Source organism: Chelon labrosus (genome assembly GCF_963514085.1).
Source record: "Chelon labrosus genome assembly, chromosome: 22".
In the NCBI taxonomy this organism is placed as follows: Eukaryota; Metazoa; Chordata; class Actinopteri; order Mugiliformes; family Mugilidae; genus Chelon; species Chelon labrosus.
In genome coordinates this window covers 18326515-18351307 of record NC_140355.1, presented here as the reverse complement: position 1 = coordinate 18351307, position 24793 = coordinate 18326515, and the positions used below count along the sequence as shown (strand labels likewise).

The 24793-nt window shown below is 44.0% G+C and overlaps 1 protein-coding gene across 9 annotated transcripts in view; it reads left to right on the top strand.

Annotated features, from left to right (window-relative positions):
- The window catches only part of dab2ipb (DAB2 interacting protein b), a 132186-nt gene extending 109995 nt beyond the window's left edge, over positions 1 to 22191 (top strand). For 5 of the 9 annotated variants that reach the window (XM_084572526.1, XM_084572530.1, XM_084572525.1 and 2 more), the window contains 11 exons: positions 1865 to 2009; positions 3670 to 3814; positions 4270 to 4506; positions 4596 to 4797; positions 5473 to 5657; positions 7558 to 8425; positions 10604 to 10741; positions 13755 to 13859; positions 15496 to 15698; positions 16215 to 16302; positions 18471 to 22191. In XM_084572526.1, the coding sequence (XP_084428652.1) occupies positions 1865 to 2009; positions 3670 to 3814; positions 4270 to 4506; positions 4596 to 4797; positions 5473 to 5657; positions 7558 to 8425; positions 10604 to 10741; positions 13755 to 13859; positions 15496 to 15698; positions 16215 to 16302; positions 18471 to 18638 (2484 nt within the window). In that variant the 3' untranslated portion in view covers positions 18639 to 22191. The remainder of the gene's footprint in view (positions 1 to 1864; positions 2010 to 3669; positions 3815 to 4269; positions 4507 to 4595; positions 4798 to 5472; positions 5658 to 7557; positions 8426 to 10603; positions 10742 to 13754; positions 13860 to 15495; positions 15699 to 16214; positions 16303 to 18470) is intronic. The other 4 variants (XM_084572528.1, XM_084572527.1, XM_084572529.1 and 1 more) reach the window with 3 other exon arrangements.
- The last annotated feature ends 2602 nt before the right edge of the window (positions 22192 to 24793 follow it).

Here is a 24793-nt window from a genome sequence, read left to right as displayed (position 1 = left end):
CAATCCCCGGAACGTGCCACATGCCGAAGTGTCCTTGAGCAAGACACTGAACCCCCAGTTGTTCCCAGTGCGTGGCACTGGTGTGTGAATGTGTGTATGCTTGTGTGAACGAATGGGTAGATGCGTCTGAGACTGTAAAGCGCTTTGAGTGCCAATAGGTAGAAAAGCGCTATATAAAAGCAAGGCCATTTGCCATCTAAATTGGTTCAATTTAATGTTCAAACACTTTCAGAAACACAACTTGCTTTGCTACCGCCATGTTTTGGTCCATTTTAGGACTTGGAATTGTTTAAAGAACGTATTTGTTAGAACCAGAGAGAGACAAGCGGGTGTTCGGTATGTTACCTTATTCATAGGATTAATAATTGATAATTGAACATTTCTTCCAATCAGGCCAGTCTGCTCTGATTGAGACGGTTAAATTTAGCGTTTTCACTCTGATTGGACTGATTATTAGCAGAATACTTGTGTCCGGTATCAAAAAGTCTTCAGTTTTAAAGGAACATGAAAATCTACAGTGCTAGTTTTTACAGTCACAGGTTTATTTGTGTACAAACTCCTACCAAAACAGACACCTGTAAAGCTACTGTCGTGATTATTGACTTGTGCGATTGTTAAAATTAGTTTATTTATGTATATATATATATATATATATATATATGTATAGTATATTATGTTGTGCCTGTTCGGCCTGGTGTTTGTGTGAAAAACTGCCACGGCAAAAAGGCTCCTTTCGCCGCACATCAGTGGATGATTGGCTCCCCGCGGTGCACCTTTGATTAGCCGGATAACGGGGCCTCCGCAGCAGCTACAGAAACCGTTTGAGAGACTCGAGTCGCTTTCTTTCCACCTCCTACTCTGTTCTTTAAAGACCACCACTCCGTCTCTTCCTCCTCTCCTTCTCCTTTTCCCCCCCGTACATCTGTCACTCGTCTCCCTCCCTCCCTCCCCGCTACGCCGGCTCCCTAGTTTAACAAGCTGCCAGGGGACTTACATGAGAGTACACCCAGGAAAATTTGTTGAAGGGATCTAAACAAGTGATGATTCATCCCCAGATGGCTTCATTTCCATCTCTTTCAGAATTTGAATTTTGGGGAGCTTCACTGCCTTTCTCCACCTGTTATGTTTTTTTTTTTTCATCTGATGAATACTGTGTGGTTCTAGTGGAGATCACTTTTAAAGGCTCCATTTTCCCCCTGCACACAAATTAATACGATCATTCGTTTGAAATAACGCAAACTGCCGGGGAAAAAGGAAACTAAAACGCAGTTTAATGTGACGTGTTAAGGCAGGGTGATCACACGCTGTAAAGTTTCAAACATGAAGGTCAGCGTCGTTCAGCCGTAACATTATGACCTAATTTTATCCTCAGAGTTGATGTTAGAAGCAGGAAAAGTTCAAGTGGCATGATGTAAGAGACTTAAGAGATAAACTGTGAGGACTAGACGACTGGGTCAGAGCATCTCCAGCTGCTGTGGGGTGTTCTTGGTCTGCAGTGGTCGGACACAACCACGGACACAATATTTCGGCAGGCGGTCATAATGATATGGCTGATCAGTGTGTATCGGTCAGCCCGCTTTTGGAGACATCCTCAAGTGGACATTTGAGGGAACTGCAGATCTGTGTTAGCTTTGTAACTCGCTCATTTATTTACGCTCCCTCTCCTTCTGATGATACGTGTTATTTTTTTATTCCCGTTCACATTTTACTTCCAAATTGCGAAACGTCTCACCTTCACGCACCATTTAACACTTTGTCTAATTGGACAGGCACCTTTACGGCCTGATTTTTGTGCACGGGTGTAATCGCACAGGATGCTCAAGGCTACCAGTTATTAACCCCGCTGCGTTTTTTCCGTCTGCAGGACTTCCTGACAGATTTGATGATGTCGGAGGTCGACCGCTGCGGGGAGAACGAGCACCTCATCTTCAGAGAAAACACGCTAGCCACGAAGGCCATAGAGGAGTACCTCAAGCTGGTGGGACAGAAGTACCTGCAGGACGCCCTCGGTGAGTGAAAGCTTTTATTATCTGTGTCAATCTCTTCTAAAACACGCAAGGCACCTCCTCGGATTTCTGTTTATCTTTCTGCTATTTATTCACTCACTCAAGGAAAGCATTTTGTTTGCTGCAGTGTCGCATAATTAAATGCGGAGGGTAGAGTGGAATTTAGTAAACGCCAGTGACATTACAGATTAAAGCCATTAGGCCTTTTCCCAGAAGGAATCGTAGGACGGGAACAGCACTTGTACTTATCCCGAAACTGAACGCAGCTCGCCGAGAGGTGCTTGGCTCAGTACGTCCTGTTATCCAAACATTTACTTTGAAAAGTCTGTGTAAGCCCGTGCACTCCTGGAGAGAAGAGAAAAAAAAAAAAAAACGCTCCATCCCGAACATTACATTTGGAAAGTGCACCAGCTGTAGCATGCTAGCAGGGTTAGCCTGTGCGATTTGTTTACTCACAACATTAGTTTTTAAATCAGCTTTTCTGCATGACCAACCTGCAACTTCTGTACTCACAGTGTACGACTCAGTCAGCCATCATGTATAGTAGACCTTAGTAGACTTTGTCCAGTGACAACTCCAATAAACAAACAAGTTTTGCTACCTAAGAGACGGTGCACTGTTTGCTTCTGGGGTTAATTTAATATTAAATAAATATGCTGCACCTCTCTTGATATCCCAACTGTTACAGGAAGAGTTGTCACCAATCAGACACTCTGGATGCTTTCATTTTACGATCGATTTATGTGTTCATTGACTTCTTATTTCCAAACCTGGAATTATCATGTGTACAGTTGCACCCCTACAAGAAGAAGCCCACCTGCTTCACCTGTAATTGCATTTCAGCTCAGTTGTATTCAAGTGAAGCCAGGTCAGTGATGAGATATTACAGCTGCAGAAGCACAAGACAGAATAGAAGATTTGTTTTTTGGCTGTGACAGGAAGTGTAGATGTTACAAATTCCTACAAACCGATGTACACGATCGTGTGCAATGTTAGACCAAGGTTAGCTACCAATAAGCACTCTGTATGCACTGTTAGCTTTTCTCCCCCTCTAATTCAGAAATGTACACAGCGCTAGTTTAATCTACGAACGGCACGCATCCTGCCTGCCGCTCATCACTTTCTTTCTTTCTTTCTTTCGTTTCCTGTCAATATTAATGCTGCGTTTATGTCTCTGCTCTCCGTATATCTCTGAGACTAGAAAGCCCTGCCGGTTTCCATGCAGAGCTTGATTCATAGCGAAATTGATGGCTGGTAAATTATGCATCGCTGCGCTGCTTTTATTGCCTGACGTCTGGCTAAACCATTGAAATCGTTGAACCTGCGACTGGGGCCAACGCGGAGACAGCCAAGATTTCTTTTTAGGGCCACCCGAGACGGAAGGCGCTGCTGTTCCCTTTTCAGTAATTCTGATTAGAGTCGAATAACAACCCAGAGGCCCAGCCAAACCAAAGATGGGTTCCATTTATGGGCTGGTGACTCACCGAGATCATAGCAGTAACTGTTTGTCTTTTAGTCAAGCTAGCAAGGAGAAGTTTATTGTTTTACATATTTTTTTTTTTTTTTCCACCGTCCTTTTTTTAGTGTGACCTTGTTTGGTTTACATGAATCTTATAAATCCTTAATTCTCTTATACATATTGTTCTGTTTGCACTTTTTCCAGGCGAGTTCATCAAGGCTCTGTATGAGTCAGATGAGAACTGCGAGGTCGACCCGTCCAAGTGTTCATCAGGCGACCTGCCAGAGCACCAGAGTAACCTGAAGATGTGCTGCGAGCTGGCCTTCTGCAAAATCATCAACTCATACTGGTAAACACTTCAAGCCCTTTAAGCTTTTTTTAAACGCACACAGCAGTCTATTTGTGCAATTTGTTCTTTTTAACAATATCGTAGCGTTACCATAATTACTGTCTATTGTGCGTAATTGTAATGTGATGCAGCACAAACATTAGAAATCCCTGGTTTTATGTATTGTTTTGCAGTAGCAGACTTTTATTATTAAGCAAAGGTGCTTAATCGATATTATAACGCTGCAATTAGGGTGCTTTTAATCAGGCTGTATGCGATTTAGCCGCTGCTGTCAAATATAAAAGAGATTTGCTGTTCGAGGAAGTTGAAAACCTAAGAATGCACAAAAGAGCCAGCTTAGCGCAGGAAATAAAGATGTTCAGCAAGCGTTAGAGTCCTACTTTTGAACCATTCAGTGTCCTGTATCAGTCAGTGATTGTCTCTGCGACCTCTGTCCCGTCCCTGACTCTCAACAGTGTCTTTCCGCGCGAGCTGAAAGAGGTTTTCGCGTCGTGGCGGCAGGAATGCAGCAACCGGGGTCGACCGGACATAAGCGAGCGGCTGATCAGCGCCTCCTTGTTCCTGCGGTTTCTGTGCCCGGCCATCATGTCCCCCTCACTCTTCAACTTGATGCAGGAGTATCCCGACGACCGCACGGCTCGCACGCTCACGCTCATCGCTAAAGTCACGCAGAACCTGGCCAACTTCACCAAGTAAGAAGCTTCTGGTTCTCTTACCTTAGCTTGTTAGCAAAGAACCTTGGGCTGTTCCGAGCTTACACTTCCCTCCCTTTTTCTTTTAGATTCGGTAACAAGGAAGAGTACATGTCCTTCATGAACCAGTTCCTGGAGCACGAGTGGACCAACATGCAGCGCTTCTTGCTCGAAATCTCAAACCCAGAGACAATCTCCAACACGGCAGGCTTCGAGGGCTATATCGACCTCGGCAGGGAGCTCTCTACCTTGCACTCCCTTCTTTCTGAAGTGGTCTCCCAGATGGACCAGGTATTGAAGAACGTATGCCTCATTAGCTGTCTCTTGTCAGCTAGTTTCACTGCTTAATTTGAGCTTTGGATAAAGACATCAGCCGACTAAACGAATGTGAAAGTAAGACTTTAATTCAGGTGCATGTATCTGGAAAGACTCATGCATATTTAGATATCGTAGGTTTTATCAGTGAGAATAGGATACGACAGTCTTAACATGGTTTTACATGCAGTATCAGGATTTGAGCCATGCTTAGACTACGTCCGGATGTTTATCTCGCATCTATCAATAATTTATTATTGCCTTACATAAACAGGGCACGAGGGGAGAACACTGTGAGGCTGGGTGAGGCATATTAATGGATTTACAAGGACATTTACATTGGCTTGGCTAGCAGATGGAAAATATGTCGGTAGCAGATTATTTTATTTTATTTTCCAGCTTTCTGAAATCTTATCTTTTAATAATTCACAAATCGCAGTCTGATTGATACTCCAGTCCATCAGAGTATTCCATTATTCAGTATGTTGTCTGAGTAAGAGAGCTGATTGCATGGCGCGGGGAAAATAAGTAGGTCCAAAGTAAAAAAAACTCAACCAAAACAAACTAAATGAAAATGAATTAATGCCTGAAGTGGTTCCAGAGTAATATTTAATTTGGCTCGGACCTAAATTGCGTCGCTGTCTTTCACAGAGTGCTGCCTCCAAGCTGGGTCCTCTGCCCAGGATCCTGCGGGAGGTGAACACGGCTCTGTCCAACCCGTCCAGCGTCCAGATGACAACCGGACAGTCCTCCGAGCTCATGGGCTCGCCTCCCGCCGAGGCAGGCAGCAGCGGCATGTCCACCGGGCTGCCGAAGATTGACAATGACCTTTCAGGGTAAGAGATATTGAAGACCTCATGTAGCGAGCGCTGAATTCATTAAATTAAGTTGACACCATTTAGTTTTTAATCAGTGATTAAAAGATTATCAGATCCACTCAACTCCTTGAGAGTCTCAGAATCACATTTCAAGTGATTTAAAAACATCAAACGATACTGTGAATATATTATTCTGCACTGTGACGTTTAATTGCGTGTGGACTCGTTAAGGGAAGCAGCACAGCAAAGGGTACTGACAGCTGATGAATATTCTGACATGAATATAAGCCACTGCCAGTTGTGGAAATCATGGGTCCAGGATAAATAATAGATTTAAACTCAAAAGATTTTTTTTTTTCTGCTCCACTTTCAGCTAAAGAGACAGATATTCCCCAGTTGGTAGAGACCAAAACCAAAGCTTAAAGAAGGATAATATTGGACTTTCTGACAGGTTCCCAGAAACATAACTGCAGAAAAAGTTGTTTGTACTGCCCCCAAGTGGCCAAATTAATATGCAAAAATAAATAAATAAATAATCTTTAATTGCTCAACAAACAAATAGAAAAATTAGATGTACGGGCACAGTTCTCCAAGCGATACATACTTGAAATCTTTCACAAGGGTTCGCAAGATTTAGCTACCAAAAAACATGGAGTGCAGACATACCTGAGCTTATTTACAGTTTTTTAACACAGGAAATAGACTTTTACACAAATAATTGCCGTAGAACTTCACGTTTTATTTCATTTAAGCCTGCGCGTCAATAACGACGCAGTAAATCTGCAATGTCAGCGAGGTTGTTTTCTCGCGCTACCGGTTTCGCTGAGTGTTAATATTTGCGAGGTGAGGCCGTGACACAGGGGAGAGTGTCACCCCCGCCTGTTTACATCAGCCTCACGAAACCTTATTTGCTTCGTGGCGGATGAACACGCTCTCATAGCGGCGCTTATCTTCCCGTCCTCTCGCTCCCTGGCAGAACAATGACAAGGTGACACTTAGACAGATTAGCATGAAAAACGCAGGGAGCAACAGGAGAGAAAGAGGTGCATGAACGCCAGCATACGCACCACCACCACTACCTCCACCTCCACCAGTAAACAAACAGGTTGACAGATGCAAACATAGCGCGCATAACAGGAAGATGAGACAACAGGATGAGAGTCAGACAGCTGGTATCATTATGCTCATCTGGCCCCAGGATCAATACAAGTAATTAAGCGATGTCCTTATATGACCTGATGTCAGAGTCTGCCCTCCTTACTTTATCACAAGGACTGTTTGCTCATATATTGACGTGTGTCTGTGCGTCCTCATCAGCGAAGCTCTGAGACTGAAATTCAAATGAGCTCGCCAGTCTCCCTTAATTGCTTCTCGCCCACTAAGCAGTGACATGAAAAGTCGGCGAAAGAGGAGGCAGACAGCGCCGAGACCGAGCGAGATGAGAAAATTGAGCGGAGTGACAAGGGGAGAGAAGTTTAAAGGAGGGGGAAGGATAACAGGGAGAAGGACACGGAAAGAAGGGAGGAGATGAGCGTGATGTGAATGATGGAGATTATTGAGAGATAAGTCGAATCTGTCAAGGTAATCGTCTTCTGGCGATGGAGCCTCAGTCTGCTGGAAGGAAGAGAGGAAGAAGTGATGTGGCATTAGGGTGCAACTCACGCTGATGCTCAAAAATTTATTTATTTGGTCGTGCTATCATAGATTCCCAAATTCAAACAGGCTTATAGCAACATTATCTAACTTTGGAAATTCAGAACACTTTTCTTTGGTTTGACCACTAGCTTAGCGGCTAGCTTTAGCTTAAGTACATTATAAGCTACCACAACCAGCTAGCTGTTGGGTCAAGAGTTGTTTCAGTAACACCCTTGACGAATAGCTTTAATAATCTCGCTGTGGCGGTTTTTGCCTCTTCCAGATTGGTCGACTTCACCCGGTTACCCTCCCCCACCCCAGAAAATAAGGACCTATTCTTTGTGACAAGGAGCTCAGGTATCCAGCCTTCGCCTGCACGCAGCTCGAGCTACTCTGAGACAAACGAGCCTGACCTGGGCATGTCCAACGGCAGCAAGAGTCTGTCCATGGTGGACCTCCAGGACCCCCGGAGCCTGGATGGCGGCACTGGTCCCGGCTCCTCAGACGCTCTGGGTGAAGGCCCAGCTACTGGGGGAGGCTGGTCGGCCAGAACCCCTCAAGGTAACGTCCCAGGGGGTCCCACCCTGAGGAGGCCAGGTCAGGCCCCCACCACCCCAGGTACAGAGAGCACTCCAGGCCGACCTGCCCAGCTGCTAGCCCCGCTGTCCTTCCAGAACCCGGTCTACCAGATGGCGGCCTGCTTGCCCGTGTCCCCCCGCGGGATGAACGACTCGGGCTCAGAGTGCCACAGCTCGGTTAGTTCCCACAGCAACAACGAGGACGGACCGGCGGGAGGGAAGCACGCCTTCTTGAACCACGGCGGAGGCGGAGGGAGCAGCGGGGACGAGTACTCCAGGCGTACGGGCGTCCGACAGCTGTCCCTCACAGAAACACCCCACCAGCCCACCGTCCCCAGACAGAACAGTGCCGGCCCACAGCGGAGAATAGACCAACCCCCGCCTATGAGCACTCCGATCACTCGGGGCCGCACGCCGCCAAATCTTCTCAGTGGGCCCTACCCCCGGCCCTCCTCTGGCAGCATGATGACGTCTTCACCCGACTGGCCCAGCAGCGGCGCCCGGCTACGGCCGCAGTCCTCTTCCTCCAAAGGGGACAGTCCTGAGACCAAGCCGAGAGGTCCGCACAAACAGGTACGAGTTTCCGTCTGTGTGAGCCGCCAGTGCTTTCACTCAGTAACTGCTGATGACATTCATTTGGACATTATTTCAAGACAGCCAACTGTAGCCGTGTCAGTCGATGAAATTACGATATGAAACATTGCTATTACGAAACATCCATTTGAGTCGTAGCACACAGCGAAAGGCAGCAGATATGGGGGCGTACTCAGCACAGACACTGCACATCTTCCGGTAATGAACTATAGTCACTGTATGCGTAATAATGGTAATTTGCATACAGGCAGCTCATCTCTTCACCACTGTTTTACCGGTCAACGGTAATGGGATGAGAATGAGGGCGGTGGAGGCATAATTAGCATCTTACTAACTAACAATGCATGTACTCACACAGGAAGCAGACCTCGCTGAAACAAACAGAACCGGGATAATAATGTGTTGCTGCAGAGAGAATGCCATTTAAAAAAATCTGAACTCCCTTGCATGCCTTTGCTGGTTAAGTCTACGTTCATCGCTGTCAGGTGAGGCGGTTAGTAATCAAAAACACAGTCGGTCGTTGCCCTTGGTAACTGGATGGAGAACGTCTGCATATCAACCATAATGCATGTGCTCTCCACTCAGCAGCAAACCAGCCAGTTTAATTTTGTAGAGGAACTCATTCATTCTCTGTGGTTGGAGCAGCAGCAGCAAAGTCCAGGACTTTTTTTTTTTCTGTGATTCAGACTATTGCATATTAACCATAATGCATTGGTCTCCACTCCGTTGGACACGTCCTCTGTGTGTCTTCTGTATTTGTGATCCAGACTTAATTCATATATATATATATTTTTTTTTTATTAACCCAGTGACTTTTACTCATATTTCTTTTTCATTTATCCAATAAAATATCTTTTTTACAACCTGGGCCTTATTTCTGGCATAAAATACGATTGTTTACTCACCCATGTAACTTTGGTCTCATTTGGAGTCGTTCGGACAATATTTAGATCTGCGTATATCCATATAGTGGGAGTGAATGGGGCACCGAAACACAGCCTCTAAATTACGCATTATCTGCCACGAAACTCGTTCATTTCACCAATATTATGTTATGATACGCTAGTGCTATTCCCCGTTGAGTCCGGTGTTCGAGGACGTGCAGCGGTTTGTTGTTCTTTGGCCAGCTGTTCCTCTCTCCGCCTCCGCATCCTCCTTATAACGAGCTCCTCATCCGTATACTCTGGCTCAAAACGGTAAGGACGTGCATCATAAACAAAGTCGTTGTCCACAACCTCAGAATCGGAAAAATATTCAGCCATGTTGCAAAAAACTAGCAAATTACAGGTAAACAAGCCACGCGAGGTGCGCTATTTAGAGGCTGTGTTTCGGTGCCCCAGTCACTCCCACTATATGGATATACGCGGATCTAAATATCTGAGGAACGACTCCAAATGAAAGTTATATGGGTGAGTAAACGATCGTATTTTATGCCAGAAATAAGGTCCAGGTTGTAAAAAACAGTAGTTCCCATTTAACATTAACTACAGGGATGTTTTTTTTTTTTTTTTTTTAGTAAATTGGTGCACCCTATATGTTGCTTTGCCCATTTACTTCAATGGGTCAGATGATCAGTGTAAAAAAGAAACACCTTTGAGTCATGTTTCTTTTCTTTTACCTTATAGTTTAATTGCATTGACACCATTAATGAATGGAAATCAGTCACTGTTGCAGCTATAAAGGACCCACACCAAGTTTTATTCTTCTTATTTTGTGTTTTCAGACACTTTTCAAAAGCCTTCAGCGCAAATGTTCGACTACAAAAGAAATCATTTTGTCTCGTGTACTAGTAACAGACAACTCTACGCAGCTGTCAGACGGAAACAAACACAACCATTCTCCGTCCTTGCTGCTACTATGACACTGTCGGAGTTCTCACTCACGCACTTATTGTGTTTGTTTTTTTTTTTTTTTAATCGTGCGTGCCACGGTGTATTTGTGAGCCTCCAGGCTGGAGTGCGTCTCCATCCCACCTGCTGCTTTCAGTCCCGATGAGTTGGTGCATTTCAAGCTTATTTCTGTTGTTTCTGTGGTGTTTTTTTGCAACCTCCCTCCTTCCCCCCTCCCCCCTGTCACTTGCACTCAGCTCATGTGTGTGTGTGTTTGTGTGTGTGTGTGTGTGTGTGTGTGTGTGTGTGTGTGTGTGTGTTACTATAGGCCCCCTCCCCAGTGAACCCCAGTGCGCTGGACCGCACAGCAGCCTGGCTATTGAATATGAATGTGCAGTATTTAGACCATGAGGGGATGGAGCCCGAGTCACTGAGAAACAGAGAGGATCTAACTCAGGTGGAGAAGGTAACCTGCCATCCGACCTCTGACCTTTACCAACCCCTCCTCCCCCCCACCTCTCACAAACCACCTCAACCTTCAGCCCTTATACCCCCACTGAACTGTCCTTCCTTTCTTTGCCACTCATTAGCTCCCTCATGCACCTCCCTCCTTAAAGCACCTTCCTCACTCAATTATCTGCTGCATTTAATATTCCCACTTTGACCTTTCCGCTCAGCCCGAGGTGCGTTAGAGAAAATGTCACTTAACGCCACGCTATGCACATTTATGACATAAAAGTGAAGGTAAATAGCATATATTCGGAGTCAATCTGGTTCGGGTTTGTGACCGTTTAAAAAATAAATCATCAAAAAATTGACATTTTGGTGATGGTCAAGCTGTTTACCTCTTTTTTTTTTTTCCTGCTTCCACAACCAACAGTTTAGGATTAACTGTAGGAAAGGCACTAGGTAGTTTTTATTACAGGGAAATAATTGCGACGCTAATTATAACAAGTGAGATTATCAGTGTGTTCCTGAGCAGGCACCAGTACTTAATATTGCCACTCTCAATTAATGGGCTAATCATTTGACCTCTGAATTGTCAGAAAATAGTGAAAAACGCTTCATTTCCCACAGCCCACTGAGATGCCTTGGTTTAAAAATGCCGATCAGCCACAACATTAAAACCAGAAGGAGAAGTGAAATAACATTGACCATGTTGTGACAATTCAATGTTCTTCTGGGAAACCTTTGGCATTCATTGGTGTGGATGTTACTTAGACATGTAGCACCCACCTAGACCAGACCAGGCACCCCCACCCCATGGCGGGGTGCATACACCTAGCAGAAAGCAGCCCCGCTGGGGGCTTTAGAAGCAACTCAGAAAAACATGAAGAACAGCACAAGGTGTTGACCTGGCCTCCAAATTCACTAGATCCCAAACTGATCACATATTTGTGGGATGATCCACAGAGGCCCCTCCCCTCAAAGGACCCCCCACTAACAACATCCTGTTGCCAGGCACCACAGGACACCCTCAGAAGGCCCATGTCCATTCTCTGATGATGTTTTGGAGGCACAAAGGAGACCTACACAATATTAGGAAGGTGGTCATAATGTTATGCCTGATTGGTGTATATTCAGTTTATTACCATGTGGGATAAAAATATAAAATATTTTTGGCCTAAAAGTGACTAAAACAGTTTCAAAATTCAAACAGATTTGACAAGGTGCTAAGCTAATGCTAGCCACTAAGCTAGCTAATCTAGTATCGATGTGTCGTTATATCTGCAGGTACCGTGTTAGTCTCCACATGCCAGGTCATTCTGATTAATAGCAAATAATTAGTAGGTGGGTGATTGATAAACTTACATACCGTGCATATAAACCTGTGAGAAACAGTGCTGCCGTATGCTCGGCCTCTAAATTGGAGAAAATGTGGATGATTCATGCTTGCATGCAGAGTCAGATGAGCCGACTCCAGCGTCACTGCTAACGAGACAAATGTTCTATATTGCATGCGGAGCAAAGCCACTGGAGCAGATGTAAAACGTGTCAAAACCCACTTAGAAAAGAAGAAAGACAGTCTGTGCACAGGAAAACTTTGCCGGTGTTGGGTATTTTACCCTCCTTCATTAAAATAAAATCTCCCATCCACAAATCTCTCCCTCACCAACAACTTTCCCTCTTTCTCGCCATCTTTGAAATAAACCTAATAGCCCGATCTTGAGGCGTGTATGTGTGTGCACGCATCCACGCGGACGTGCTGCAGCGTGTGTGCTCTTGCATCTGTGTGCGAGTTAGAGACGGAAAGAGGCTTTTTCTTTTTGCTTTCCTCTGCCTACGTTCTCCCCGCTTCTCTTCTCACCAACCTTTACAACCACTCACCCCTCAGCTCTGCTTCCATGCTTTGGTCGGCTGCCACATGCTCCCCCGTTTCTTTTTTTTGTTTTTTTTCCCCATCCATAATGAATACAAACCTGTCATCCTAACATAGCTCATGCTTTATGGAAGCCAGCAGCCCAGGCAGGGAGAGCGACCAAAGAAGGCAATAACTTGGGTCTTAACAAAGCAGCCGCAGCCACCTTAAAAATAACAGAGCAGCAACAAGAGAGGGATCGGAAAACAGAGGCGGTTTAGACACAGCCTGCAGCTAATTACACAGACCCTGTAGCAGTGACTGGAAACGTCCACCGTTATTTAAATGTATATGCTCAGCGTATCTATAAGAAAGTAGGGCACATATTGCAGTATCGTCTCTAATGAGATTTATTTTTTTTATTAAAACATAAATGCAGCTTGAACTTAGACTCTTCACGAGAGCGTTTGCACGTGCCATTGCGCAACTTAGTGTAAATTTTATGCTGCGCATTTTTGATCTTGATGTTTGATTCTGCATGAAGTGGAGAAGTGTGGGGGGATTCATCAAGATATTATAGCATTTCTAATTGCAGACATGGCTGTATAAATTATAAGAAAATATTAAATATACATATTTTTCTTAAATTTTTATTTTTTTTTAAATCTAAAATAATTTAACCATATACAACTTATTATTTTTGAAAACAAAAAATAGTAAAAAATAAAAATAAAAATTACACTCAAAGAAAATATTAAATATATATATTTAAAAATAAATAAATAAAAATTCTAAAATAATTTAACCATATACAATTTGCATTATTTTTGAAAAAAATAAAAAAAATAAAAAAATTACATTAAAGAAAATATTAAATATATTTAAAAATAAATAAATACATAAAAATTCTAAAATAATTTAACCATATACAACTTGCATTATTTTTTGAAAAAAAAAAATACATTAATAAAAAATAATTCAAGGACTATCACCAATAATAAGACTAAATAAATTCAAGAAACTAATGGAAATCTTGCTGATTTAATTCATCCTCCATGTAATCATGTTATTATTATGTATAAAATGTATTCTTTAAACTCGGAACATTAATCACAAATTTTGTGGAGCATCCTTTTTATGTAACCCCCCCGAAAAGTCCATTCATTATTTTCTCCTCCAGCTTCCATTTCTAACTACACCACATCCTGGGAAAGGTGCGCAGCGTTGCCATGGACGTGAGCGTAGCTTACTTGGAACGGCGTCAGATCCGACATCAGGACAACAGGTGCGGCGACGCATCTGTTCGGACCGCCTTTTGTTTTCCGACTCTCTTTTCTTCTGTTCTGCGTTATCAATATTCATGTGTGATAATTACGCCCCGTGGTCTGCTGAATTTCAAATGCACATCTGCGAAAGGGAAAGTTACAGTCGGTGTAAGAAGAGTGAAATAAATCAGACTATATATGTGTGTTCTAAAAAAGGACAAGGTTATATGTGAGGAAATTTTGCAATACAGGAAATGAAAGACGCTGAAGGTACCGAAGCAGAGGTGATGCATTTGAGGGAGACAGGTGCAGGACAATGGCTCTGACAAATACAGTAGATGTCATTCATTCTCAGGGGATCTGCTGACAAGAGCACGGGGATATTAGAGATGCAGGGAGGAGTGGAAGGGTAGGAAGAAAGGGTAGAGCGGCCGATAAGACAAATCTATTTGAGGTCGCCGGTACCGCCGGGAAAGAGTGGGATGATGGGAAAATGTCCCAGCGGTAGGCGGCAGAGCGGCACGGGAAAACGAGTGGAAGGTGACGAGACGAGATAGATGATCCGGCGGCGTCCTCGCTGTGTGTAATTGAATCAGATCATCCCGGATGCTCTGATGGTTCGTGCGTTTAATTGCGGAGAGGTGTCGCGTTTCTTTTTAAGATAACGCTCTTTTAGGCGCATTAGCACCTGAGTCTACTGGATGGATTACATTCTGTACAGACGTTCGTGGTCTCCAGAGGACGGATCCCACCGACCTTTGGTGAACCAGTGACTTTTCTTGTAGAAGCAGCAGCAGGTTGGACAAACTATTGGAAGTATTGCCAAGAAATTTGATGATTGCACAACTTTGTTCAGTGATCTCAAAGCTTCTTGTCACGTAACGTCTGCGTCTAGCGCTAATTATCAAATCTAGAGCAAATAAATTCCACAATGGGGACATGCTGACTAGCTCGATGCGCCGCCAAGATGCTAGCGTGCAGCAGTTGTTTGCTTCTCACGCTGAGTGACATGCTGACTAACCACGGTATCCGTCATTGTTAACAGAAATAGTGTTTGTCTAACCGGAAGAGGAGTCGATTGCTCCTCTTCACTTGTCTCAGGGACAGATTTTTGGGGGTTTATCCTACTTCGCTGTCTGCATGCCTCCTTCCCTTCCACCTTCCACCTCTGTTCATCCCTTCTTCTTTTCTCTATCTCCATTTTTAGTTTATTTTTTTGCCACTTTAATCTCTCAACAGGTCATTGGTTTCAGAGCCAAAACAATTTGAAAACTGCTTTTAGTTTATTCCTTTGCGGTGAAAGCTTCTCTAGTATTGATGGAAGCATCACCACGTCAATTTTCTCGTTTTTTTTGTTTGTAGTGCAGTCACAGAGGTCTAGTATAAAATTGATATTAAGAGAATTGCTTGTAAATGAACCGTGGGAGTCCTTGATAGAGGACGCGCCATCCCAGACAGAAATTACACTCAGGCTAAGCAGCAACGTAATCTCAGGCCTGATTGAGAGAGATTTCTTTCTATGCTCTTGTCAGCTATGGTAATGAAGAAGGGGACCCCGCTGATAGGGTTGATGATGATGATGATGATGATGGTGGTGATGATAATGACAACAGCGACGATGTGAATCTCCTCATCTCCTCGTGCCGCTTTGTTCAGTACCAGCAGGAGATCGCAGTGCTGCAGGAGAAGCTGCGGGCGTCGGTGCAGAAGCTGGAGGAGTACGAGGCCCGACTGAAGGGGCAGGACGAGCAGGCCCAGAAGGTGCTGATGGAGTACCAGGCCCGGCTGGAGGAGTCGGAGGAGCGCCTGCGCAGACAGCAGGACGACAAAGACCTCCAGATGAAGGGCATCATCAGCAGGTAGGGTCGAGGAGGAGAAGCTCGATCGGCCGCAACCATCTTGTGACAGTTCAGTGTTCTGCTGGGACACTTTCGGACCTGGCATTCATTCATGTGGATGTTACTTAGACATGTAGCACCCACCTAGACCAGACCAAGCACCCCCACCACCTGGCGGGGTGCATACACCTAGTAGAATGCGGCCCTGCTGGCGGCTTTAGAAACAACTCAGAAAAACATGAAGAACAGCACAAGGTGTTGACCTGGCCTCCAAATTCACTAGATCCCAAACTGATCAAGTATCTGTGGGATGATCCACAGAGGCCCCTCCCCTCAAAGGCCCCCCACTAACAACATTCTGTTACCAGACACCACAGGACACCCTCAAAAGGCCCATGTCCATTCTTGAATGATGTTTTGGAGGCACAAGGGAGACCTAGACAATATTAGGAAGGTGGTCGTAATGTTACGCCTGATCGGTGTACATGTGTGCCCTCACCATTGGTCGTACCTTAACGCCGACTCCTCTTGTTTCAGGTTAATGTCGGTGGAGGAGGAGCTAAAGAAGGATCACTCTGACATGCAGGCCGTGGTCGACTCCAAGCAGAAGATCATCGACGCTCAGGTCAGTCCGCTCCGCCGACGCCGTTCCCGTCTTCCCGTCGCCTCTTTTATTGTCGACGCATTGGCGCGTTTCAGATTTGTACACGCCGTCGCTTCTTCTACTCGGGGAAAGGCTACGAGGAGGATGTTTAATTCATAGCTCTTCACAGCTCTGGCGCTGACAAGCTTGAGTGGCTGCGCAGTGGATTCCTCAGCCGCCTCCGTTTCCCTCTTATAAAACATACATTCACAAATTCCTTATCTAGTTCTCTGCCGACGCGTAGCTGCTGCTTCTTATTCGCATAAAACTGCATTTAGACGAATGAGACATTGTAGAAAACAAGAAAAGTGTTGCTCTGGAGGATTTTGTTGCCAGGAATTGTGGGAATGCGATGATAATTTCTGCAATAAATGAAGGAATAAACCCTGCTTTGTGTATACTCTAGAAAATTACACACATGCAAACACACAGTAGCTCAAAATGAAGAGCAAATATGCGTCTTTGTTGGTTAATGTCAATTTTTTTTAACAACAGAATGGAGAAAAGAAAAAGCAACCACTCTGCAACATGACATTTACTCACATCCAGACACCGACACCGTGCATAGGTGATTAATCTCCTTCGCGCCCGTGGTAACGAGAGTGTGCATCTGCAAACAAATGCGCCGCCGTACGGCAGTAAGCTGCCTCCCTGGGTAAACAGGCGCAGGAGGACGGAAAATTAAAAGGTGGTTACAAAAGACAGGGAGAGACGCCTGCTCTGAGGATGAACTCGCACAAACGGCTTCATTTGTTTCGCGCAGGAACACGTTTCCTCTCGTATGTGATGAGTGATGCCTCCTGCAAAACACTTGACTTTGTTAAGACAGGAGCAGCGTCTGAGACAGGAACACTGACGTCTGTAGGATCTTCCCAATGCTCCAAATATGAAGATGACGTTGCTGAATTTGTTCTGTTTATGTCAGCAGTGTTGTTAAATGAATGAAATCGTTTCTATGTCTTCTGGGGATGTCCCTCTGTCACCCCTTTTGTTGGTTAGAGATAAAAAACAAATGAGTTTGAGGGGACATCCTGTTACTTCTGAGGTAAAATACGCAAACATCGGACATCTCCAAACGCTGGAGAGTGTTTTTATAGAAAACTTGTTGACTTCTGTCACATTTTTCTAAATTTTTAATGTTCGTATTGAAAATTAAGATCAATGAAGTTACCATACACGGTTCCTTCCCCTTGTATTTATGTGTTTTAGACCATTAGAACATAAGTGCTGATTCAGGCACTTGTCAACATTCATATTATCACATTAGACAACATTAGGACCCTTCTCCATGGTACCTAATAAAGCAGTTACGCTCATGCAGAGGTGGAGCTTGCATTGACCTGAGAATGTTGCCTTGATCTCCTCTGATTGGCTGGATGAAAAGCACATGGTTGTAATTTAAAATGTGTGTTACCAAATAGTCCAAAGACATGCTGGTGAGGGTCGTTGTTGATTCTGAATTGGCCGTAGGTGTGAGTGTGAATGGTTGTCTGTCTCTCTGTGTTAGCCCTGAGATAGACTGGAGACCTGTTCAGGGTGTACCCCACCTCTAGACCAATGACAGCTAGGATAGGCTCCAGCCTCCCTGCGACCCTTCAGAGGACAAGCGGTTACAGAAAATGAATGAATGAATGAAAGTTACCAAACATGGTTCCTCGTCCCATAAAGGGTTAAGGGAAAGTGCCGGTAGTCTAGCACGACAGAAAGTTTGGAGACGGGTGCAGGACTGTGTTAAAGTAATGAAAAAATATTTATATATATATATATGACGGAGAGGTTGACTTTGTCCCTCCAGTAGATTCTGTAAATTAAATAAGACAGAGCTCCAGACTAGTCCTGGTTCAATGCCCTCAATGTTCAATTTAATGTTCCATGTAGTGGCAGTTGAAAAGTGAAGGACTGGACTAATAATCCTGTACAGAAACATCATATTTTATCTTGTGTTTGTATTTCAATTTAGAACTGAGCTGTTCAGGAGGTGTTTTGGAGAAAAAAGAAGAAAAATGTGACTTTTTATGACATGAAAGTTTGTTAAGACTATATAATTGCTTTCTCTCTCTCTAGTAACCTCCAGATTCTAGTGGCCTATCTGGATGTTTTGTCGTGTGTCTGTCCAGTCCGTATGTCTAACTCTGTCTGTGTGTTTGCAGGAGAAGCGCATAGCCTCGCTGGACGCCGCCAACGCCCGCCTGATGAGCGCCCTCTCCCAGCTGAAGGAGCGCTACAGCATGCAGACCCGCAACGGCATCTCCCCCACCAACCCCACCAAACTGCAGATCACCGAGAACGGAGAATTCAGGAACAGCAGCAACTGCTGAACGGGGCCGGGCGTCTGCCCCGAGGAGCGAGCGCCGAGGCCCCCGGGCGTCCGAGCGTGTGTACAGTTTTAGCCGGGGGAAGGCGGCGGGACAGCGACTGAAAGACCGTGTGGTCAAAACGGAGACGGATCTTTGTGTGTGACGCTTCGGGAGTGGAGCGAAGGCCTCGCTCTGAAGCGGGCGGGGCGCTCGGACGCGGCGGGACAGATCACCAGACGGCCTTCGTTAAGGAGGGGTGACGGCCGGAGGAGGCGGGGCAGAGCTTGTACATAGAAAACTCAAGAGCGACCCGCGAGTCTTTCCCCCGGTGGATGTATGCAGCCGCCGGGACACTTGGAGCCCCCCCTGCCTCTACCTGGGACAAACCACTATATAACCAACACACACAAGGGACGACCGCCGCACACGGTCGCCCTAGCAACGCCCCTCTCCTCCTCTCTCTCTCTCTCTCTCTCTTTCTGTCTCCCTCTTGACGACCAAGTGGACCCACTTTAAATCCAACAACGTGCATTGAGGATTATCCCTATAGTTGTCTCGAGGGGATTATTTTTGCTGTGCTTTATTTTAAAAGTCATCCTTTCTAAAGAACCAAATAGAGATTTAGTTTTTTTTTTTTTTTAGCCCAAAACAATCTGCTTTAATTTTCCTGTCCACTCCCGCCGGGTGTGTTCCTGAGCGTCCCGCCGCCTTCCTCCCCCCCTTCCTCCCCTCTTCCCCTCCCTACGTAGTGCACTTTGTGAAAATCTATTGGTACATGAATCGCCTTAAGTAAGGAACACACCTCGACTCTTCCCCCCCTCCCGTCTCAGCAAAAAAAAATTAAAAAATTAAAAAAGAAAAGGCACAACTTATACTGTGGATTTGTAAAGAATACAAGCTGTATCATAAACAGTAAACTATGTGATGCTATATTGATAAAAGTTTAATATAGATGTATGCAGTTCTTTTTTTTTTCCTTCTTCTTCTATAGAGTATATATACACACACACATATACCTATATTTGATAATCTCAAATATAAAAAGCAGCCCTTTATTTAGTGAGTGAGATCTAGTTTTATTTTTCTTCTCGGACGATGAAAAAGACTGTAGCTTGCTTTGGAGACCCCCGACCCCCACCCTCAAACCCCTCCCCGAGGAGACGGAGACCACGGCGAGCAGTGATCAGCACCTCAGACGTCCTTCCTTCCTTCCTTCCCGACACTTCACCCTTTACATAGAGAAAAGTACGAACTCCGCTGTGGTGCTCATGACTGCTCTTAAGGAAAGTGGTCTTGTTTTTGTTTTTTTGTCCCCTCTGGTTGCACAAGAGCTGTTGAGAGACGTGTTAAAGACTCACTCACTCGTACTATACACTGGACCGGTGAGCCGCAATGGCCTCCATCCTCCTCCTCCTCCTTCTCCTTCCTCCTCCTTCATTTTCTACCTGCTTTATTTGTGCGTGGTAATGAAGTATGCTGCATCCAAACTGTGACTCTATTGATCCTAGTGGCTTCATCCCACCTCCCCACCGCCCTCACCCATCCCCCTCCGCTCTTCTGAATGTGAAGAAGCTGACTCACGGTTGGTCTTAGCGGTCGGAGTCGAATCCTTAACTCTCTGCCATCGCTCCCGTCTGTATTTTGTATATTTTTGTATTCATTCATTTCTATTTTATTTTTATTTTTATTTTTTCTTACCCGTAACAAGACTATTATTATACATCTGAGGCTCTGTGCATGCTTCATCCTTGCTCTAGTCCAGAGCCGACGGTAGCGTCAGTACCACCATTTGTTTCTCTTTTGGTTTGGGACAGTTATGAAGACGATGGCGATGACGAACGGCTCGCCGCAGACGTGGCGTGAATATTCTGCTAATAACCGAGTGTGTTGAGACAGCCTGGGAAAGTGTAAATAAAATGCTCACACTATTTTTACCTAATGTTAACAGAGCTTTTTGTAAATGTACCTTGTGCTCGGACTCTGCTGTACCATTATGGATATTGTAAATATAAACTTAGCGCAGTCGGTCATCTGTCCTCATTGGGTAGAACTATACAACTAAATTAACCTTTCAGTGTTCTCTCTGTTGAAGCTATTTGTTTTTTTTTTTTTCTTTTTGTATTTAGAGTGTACTATCACTAGCCAAAAAAAAAAAAAGATAAGAAAAAGAAAAAAGAAGCTGATTTGAGTAGGAGTTTGACTCTTGGGAGGCCGAGTCCGGTCTCGGTGAGATTCACAAGCACAACCCTGTATTTCTCATCAGTCTAGCTCTATGCACTTTTACGTTCAGTGGTTGGTGTTTATAATTAGCTTTCTGTTATTTTATTTTACCTGTTTCAGGCGTTCAAAAACCTGATAAAGGATAGCTCATCCATAAAACTTTACCTTTTTTAAGACAAACTTGCCTCAGACTGAAGAATCCCCTCATTTCAATATATAAAATACTTCTCTCGTCGTCGTCGTATCTCGCCAGCCCAGGAGCTCTACAGCACAACGGCTAAGATAAAAGTGAGACTATGTCACTTTTAATAATAAAATTTTTCATCTTAATATGAATTAATTAGCAATAAAACACCTGTTCCTGCTCAGTTCAGAGATTTGGTGGCTAGCTTACAGCGTCGGTTCCAAACCTTTGACGTTAGCAAATTTTCTGACTAGCGTACTTGTGCTTATGGCTAAAATAGCCTAGCATTTCAGCTAAATGCTAAACTAATGTGTCTTAGCATACATTAGCCTGGAGCTAAACATGTTTTGGGTTTAGCACGTAGCTAAACACTGTACCGCGACTTTACCGTTACAGTTAGCTAAGGTTTTCAAATTTAGGTCAATTTTGCGAAGTTTGACTTGACTTCACGATTCTTCTTAGCATTCAGCCAGATAGAAGTTTAGCATTTATGCTAGCTAAACTAAGAAAGTTTGATTGTTTAGCATGTAGCTAAACTGGATTTTAAAGCTATTGTTACAGCTAATGTTAGCAAATTTGGAATTGGTTTGGATGTACGAGGTACGCCGATTTACCTCGCTTACTTTACGATTCTTAGCGCTAAGCTTTTAGCCTGATGCTAAACCATTGTTTTGCTAGCAAATGCTAAATTACCAACTGCATGAGCCCTTGCTTTTGGAAGTTACATAGTCTGGCTTCAAACTTTCCACAATTAAAAGCAAACTTCAACGAGCCCGTCACACGTGTCCCATCGGTACATTTACACCGACCCAACAGTCGGATCGTTCGGTTTCTAATTTGACTTCTCATCATCTCACCTCCATTATTATCCCACCTCATTGTTTATCATTTATCAGAAAGCCACGAGCTCGCTCTCGACACAATTCAGCCACTCCGACAAAAGAAGAATCAAAATATAAAGCTATAAATAAAGTAAAAGATGTTGTATGTTTTCTATTGTAGAAAATACTTTTGTAAGTATGTTGAAAGTATAAAGTATTTGCTGGATTCTGCTTCCTTTGACGACAGTGACAAAACAATAATGTACAGAGGAACCTGTGTTGACAAAATGTGGCTGTGCAATTTATGTACATTTGCAACTAGACCTATTAAAAGTTTTATTTAGCTATTTTAAAAGCCTCGTCCCCCCCCCATCGTGTCTCTGTCGTGTCGCCTTCCTCCTCGCTTTGTTTTTCTGAAATGTAAATGAAAGCTTAAACCGAGAGCATGAGGAGATGACTCACATGTTCATTAAATACTCAAGCAGGCCGAGATGGATGACAAGCTGCTAGAGAGAACATATGCTCAGACTCGGGGTCCAACGGCGGAGAGAGGAGGGTATGATGGAGGGATGTGAAATAGCGGCTTGAGCAGTGTGTCTCTCTCACGGAGCCTGACCTACATACTGCCTGATTGTTATTCCCTGCAGTTGGTAGGTGAAAGCCATGAAAAGGCCTTCAGAACAAAAAACAGGGAATTTGTAGAAAGAGCTGCAGATTGTTCAGAAAATTAACCCAAAAGAAGTATTATTATTATTACTGTTAGTATTATTATTATCATGCGATAGACTGGGGAAAGTCGACCTCATTAACAGCACATCTCCGCCGTGTGTGTGTTTTAAAGGAAAAGCCCCGTGTTGTTAATTGCTCCCTCTGAGGCTCGCTTATTTCTTCGGCCAAGTGGAACAGGCTCCCTGCGGCAAAGACACACATTCGGGGCGTCAGGCTTATCAAACACAGCATACTAGTCGTCGTACCGCTCTCTTTCTCTATTCTCCGTCTCCCGGAAGACACCCGGGATTCAAAAAAGTACCAAAGGCTGGAAACGGCTGGAGGTAGACAACGAAAGACGGTTTTCCTGCCAAACACGAGAGTGGCAGCTATTTTATGGAGGATACCTGGAGGTTTTTATTGAAATAAATTCCTCTCAAAAGCTGCCAGAAACTTACTTTAGCCCCAGAATAAAAAGACGGAACAGTGGTGGGAAACGGCCTCACAAGTAGCGTACTTGGATTTTTGAGGAATATATATATTTCCTTTGGGTGATTCATCGCTGCATTGCAGGGGGGGATAATGTCTTCACTCCAATAACAAATGGTCTGTTTTTGATAAATGAGCCGTCGCTGCCCTGTAGTTAAACAGGTTTTGGTTTAGGATATAGCTAAACACTTGGTGACGTTACGGTTATGGTTCATGTTTCTATTATTTTGACAACCCCAATTTAGTCAGTGGCCTAGGCTTAAATACCAGAAATACTTTGGTGTTGAATTCAAATCATCATACAGTTGAATCTCCTCCTTTCTGACGCTTTCTAACTGTTATATTAGAATTAATTCATTGTCACTGGTGTACCTAATATTTTGACATGTAGCTGGACATGTTCTGGTACCGCTATGGTCATGGTTAGCGAGTGTTTTCAAACTTTAACTTCAAATTGTGCAGTAAAGACTCGCTGCCTTTAGAACTGTTATCCACTTAGCAATTTAGCTAAACGGAAATTTAGCATTTACGCTAGCTAAATTGTGAAGGAATTGTGCTAACATTACAGCCAAATTGTTTAGCATGTAGCTAAACATCTTAGCTTTTTTTAGCTAAAGAGAAGTTTAGCTGTTACGCCAGCTAAACTGTGAAGACACTGCACTGCTAACATTACAGCTAAATCGTTTAGCATGTAGCTAAACAGCCTCCTGTTTAGCATGTAGCTGAACTTGTTTCCATTTAGCATATAGCTAAACATCTTAGCATTATAGCTAAAGAGAACTTTAGCAGTTATGCCAGCTAAATTGTGAAGCTGCTAACATTACAAGCCAAACTGTTTAGCATGTAAAGCTGAATATGTTTCTATTTAGCATATAGCTAAACAGCTTAGCATTATAGTTAAACAGAAGTTTACGCTAGCCACGATTTTGAAGAAACTGTGCAGCTAACATCACAGCCAGATTGTTTAGCATGTAGCTTAACAGCTTCCTGTATATAGCTAAACATCTTAGCATTATAGCTAAAGAGAACTTTAGCAGTTATGCCAGCTAAATTGTGAAGCTGCTAACATTACAAGCCAAACGGTTTAGCATGTAGCTGAATATGTTTCCATTTAGCATATAGCTGAACATCTTAGCATTATAGTTAAAACGAAGTTTAAGCTAGCCAGATTTTGAAGAAACTGTGCAGCTAACATCACAGCCAAATTGTTTAGCATGTAGCTTAACAGCTTCCTGTATATAGCTAAACATCTTAGCATTATAGCTAAACAAGTTTAGCATTTATGCTAGGTAAAGGGTGAAATAATCTCCATCTGGACCAATTACTCTTGATAGACACAACTCTCTCTTCCCAAGAATAAAACATTGAATCTGAATAACAGATTTTTATTTTCTCACATTTACTTTCTAAAGCGCTTGAGCTCTTCTTCTACCACTAAGGACGTATTAGCACTGACCCTCTTCACTAGCAGCACCAACCCGGGGTCAAAGACAAGTCAAAGTGCCATTACATATATTACTGACTGGCGACAGACGACTGAAGCTACAAGCGCTATAGCAGTAACAAAAGAACAGCGATGACTGGAGCGATCACTGGCAGCCTCCGCAGCAGAAGGCCCCGAGGAAGCGCTGGCAGATGGCTGCGCCCGCGAAACATATCTACGGTCTTTAAAACGTGCAGGAATGAGCCATTTCAGACTCGTCTATCGGCCTCGTTGAAGACGGAGACGTAAACTGGCGCCATCGTGTGTGACA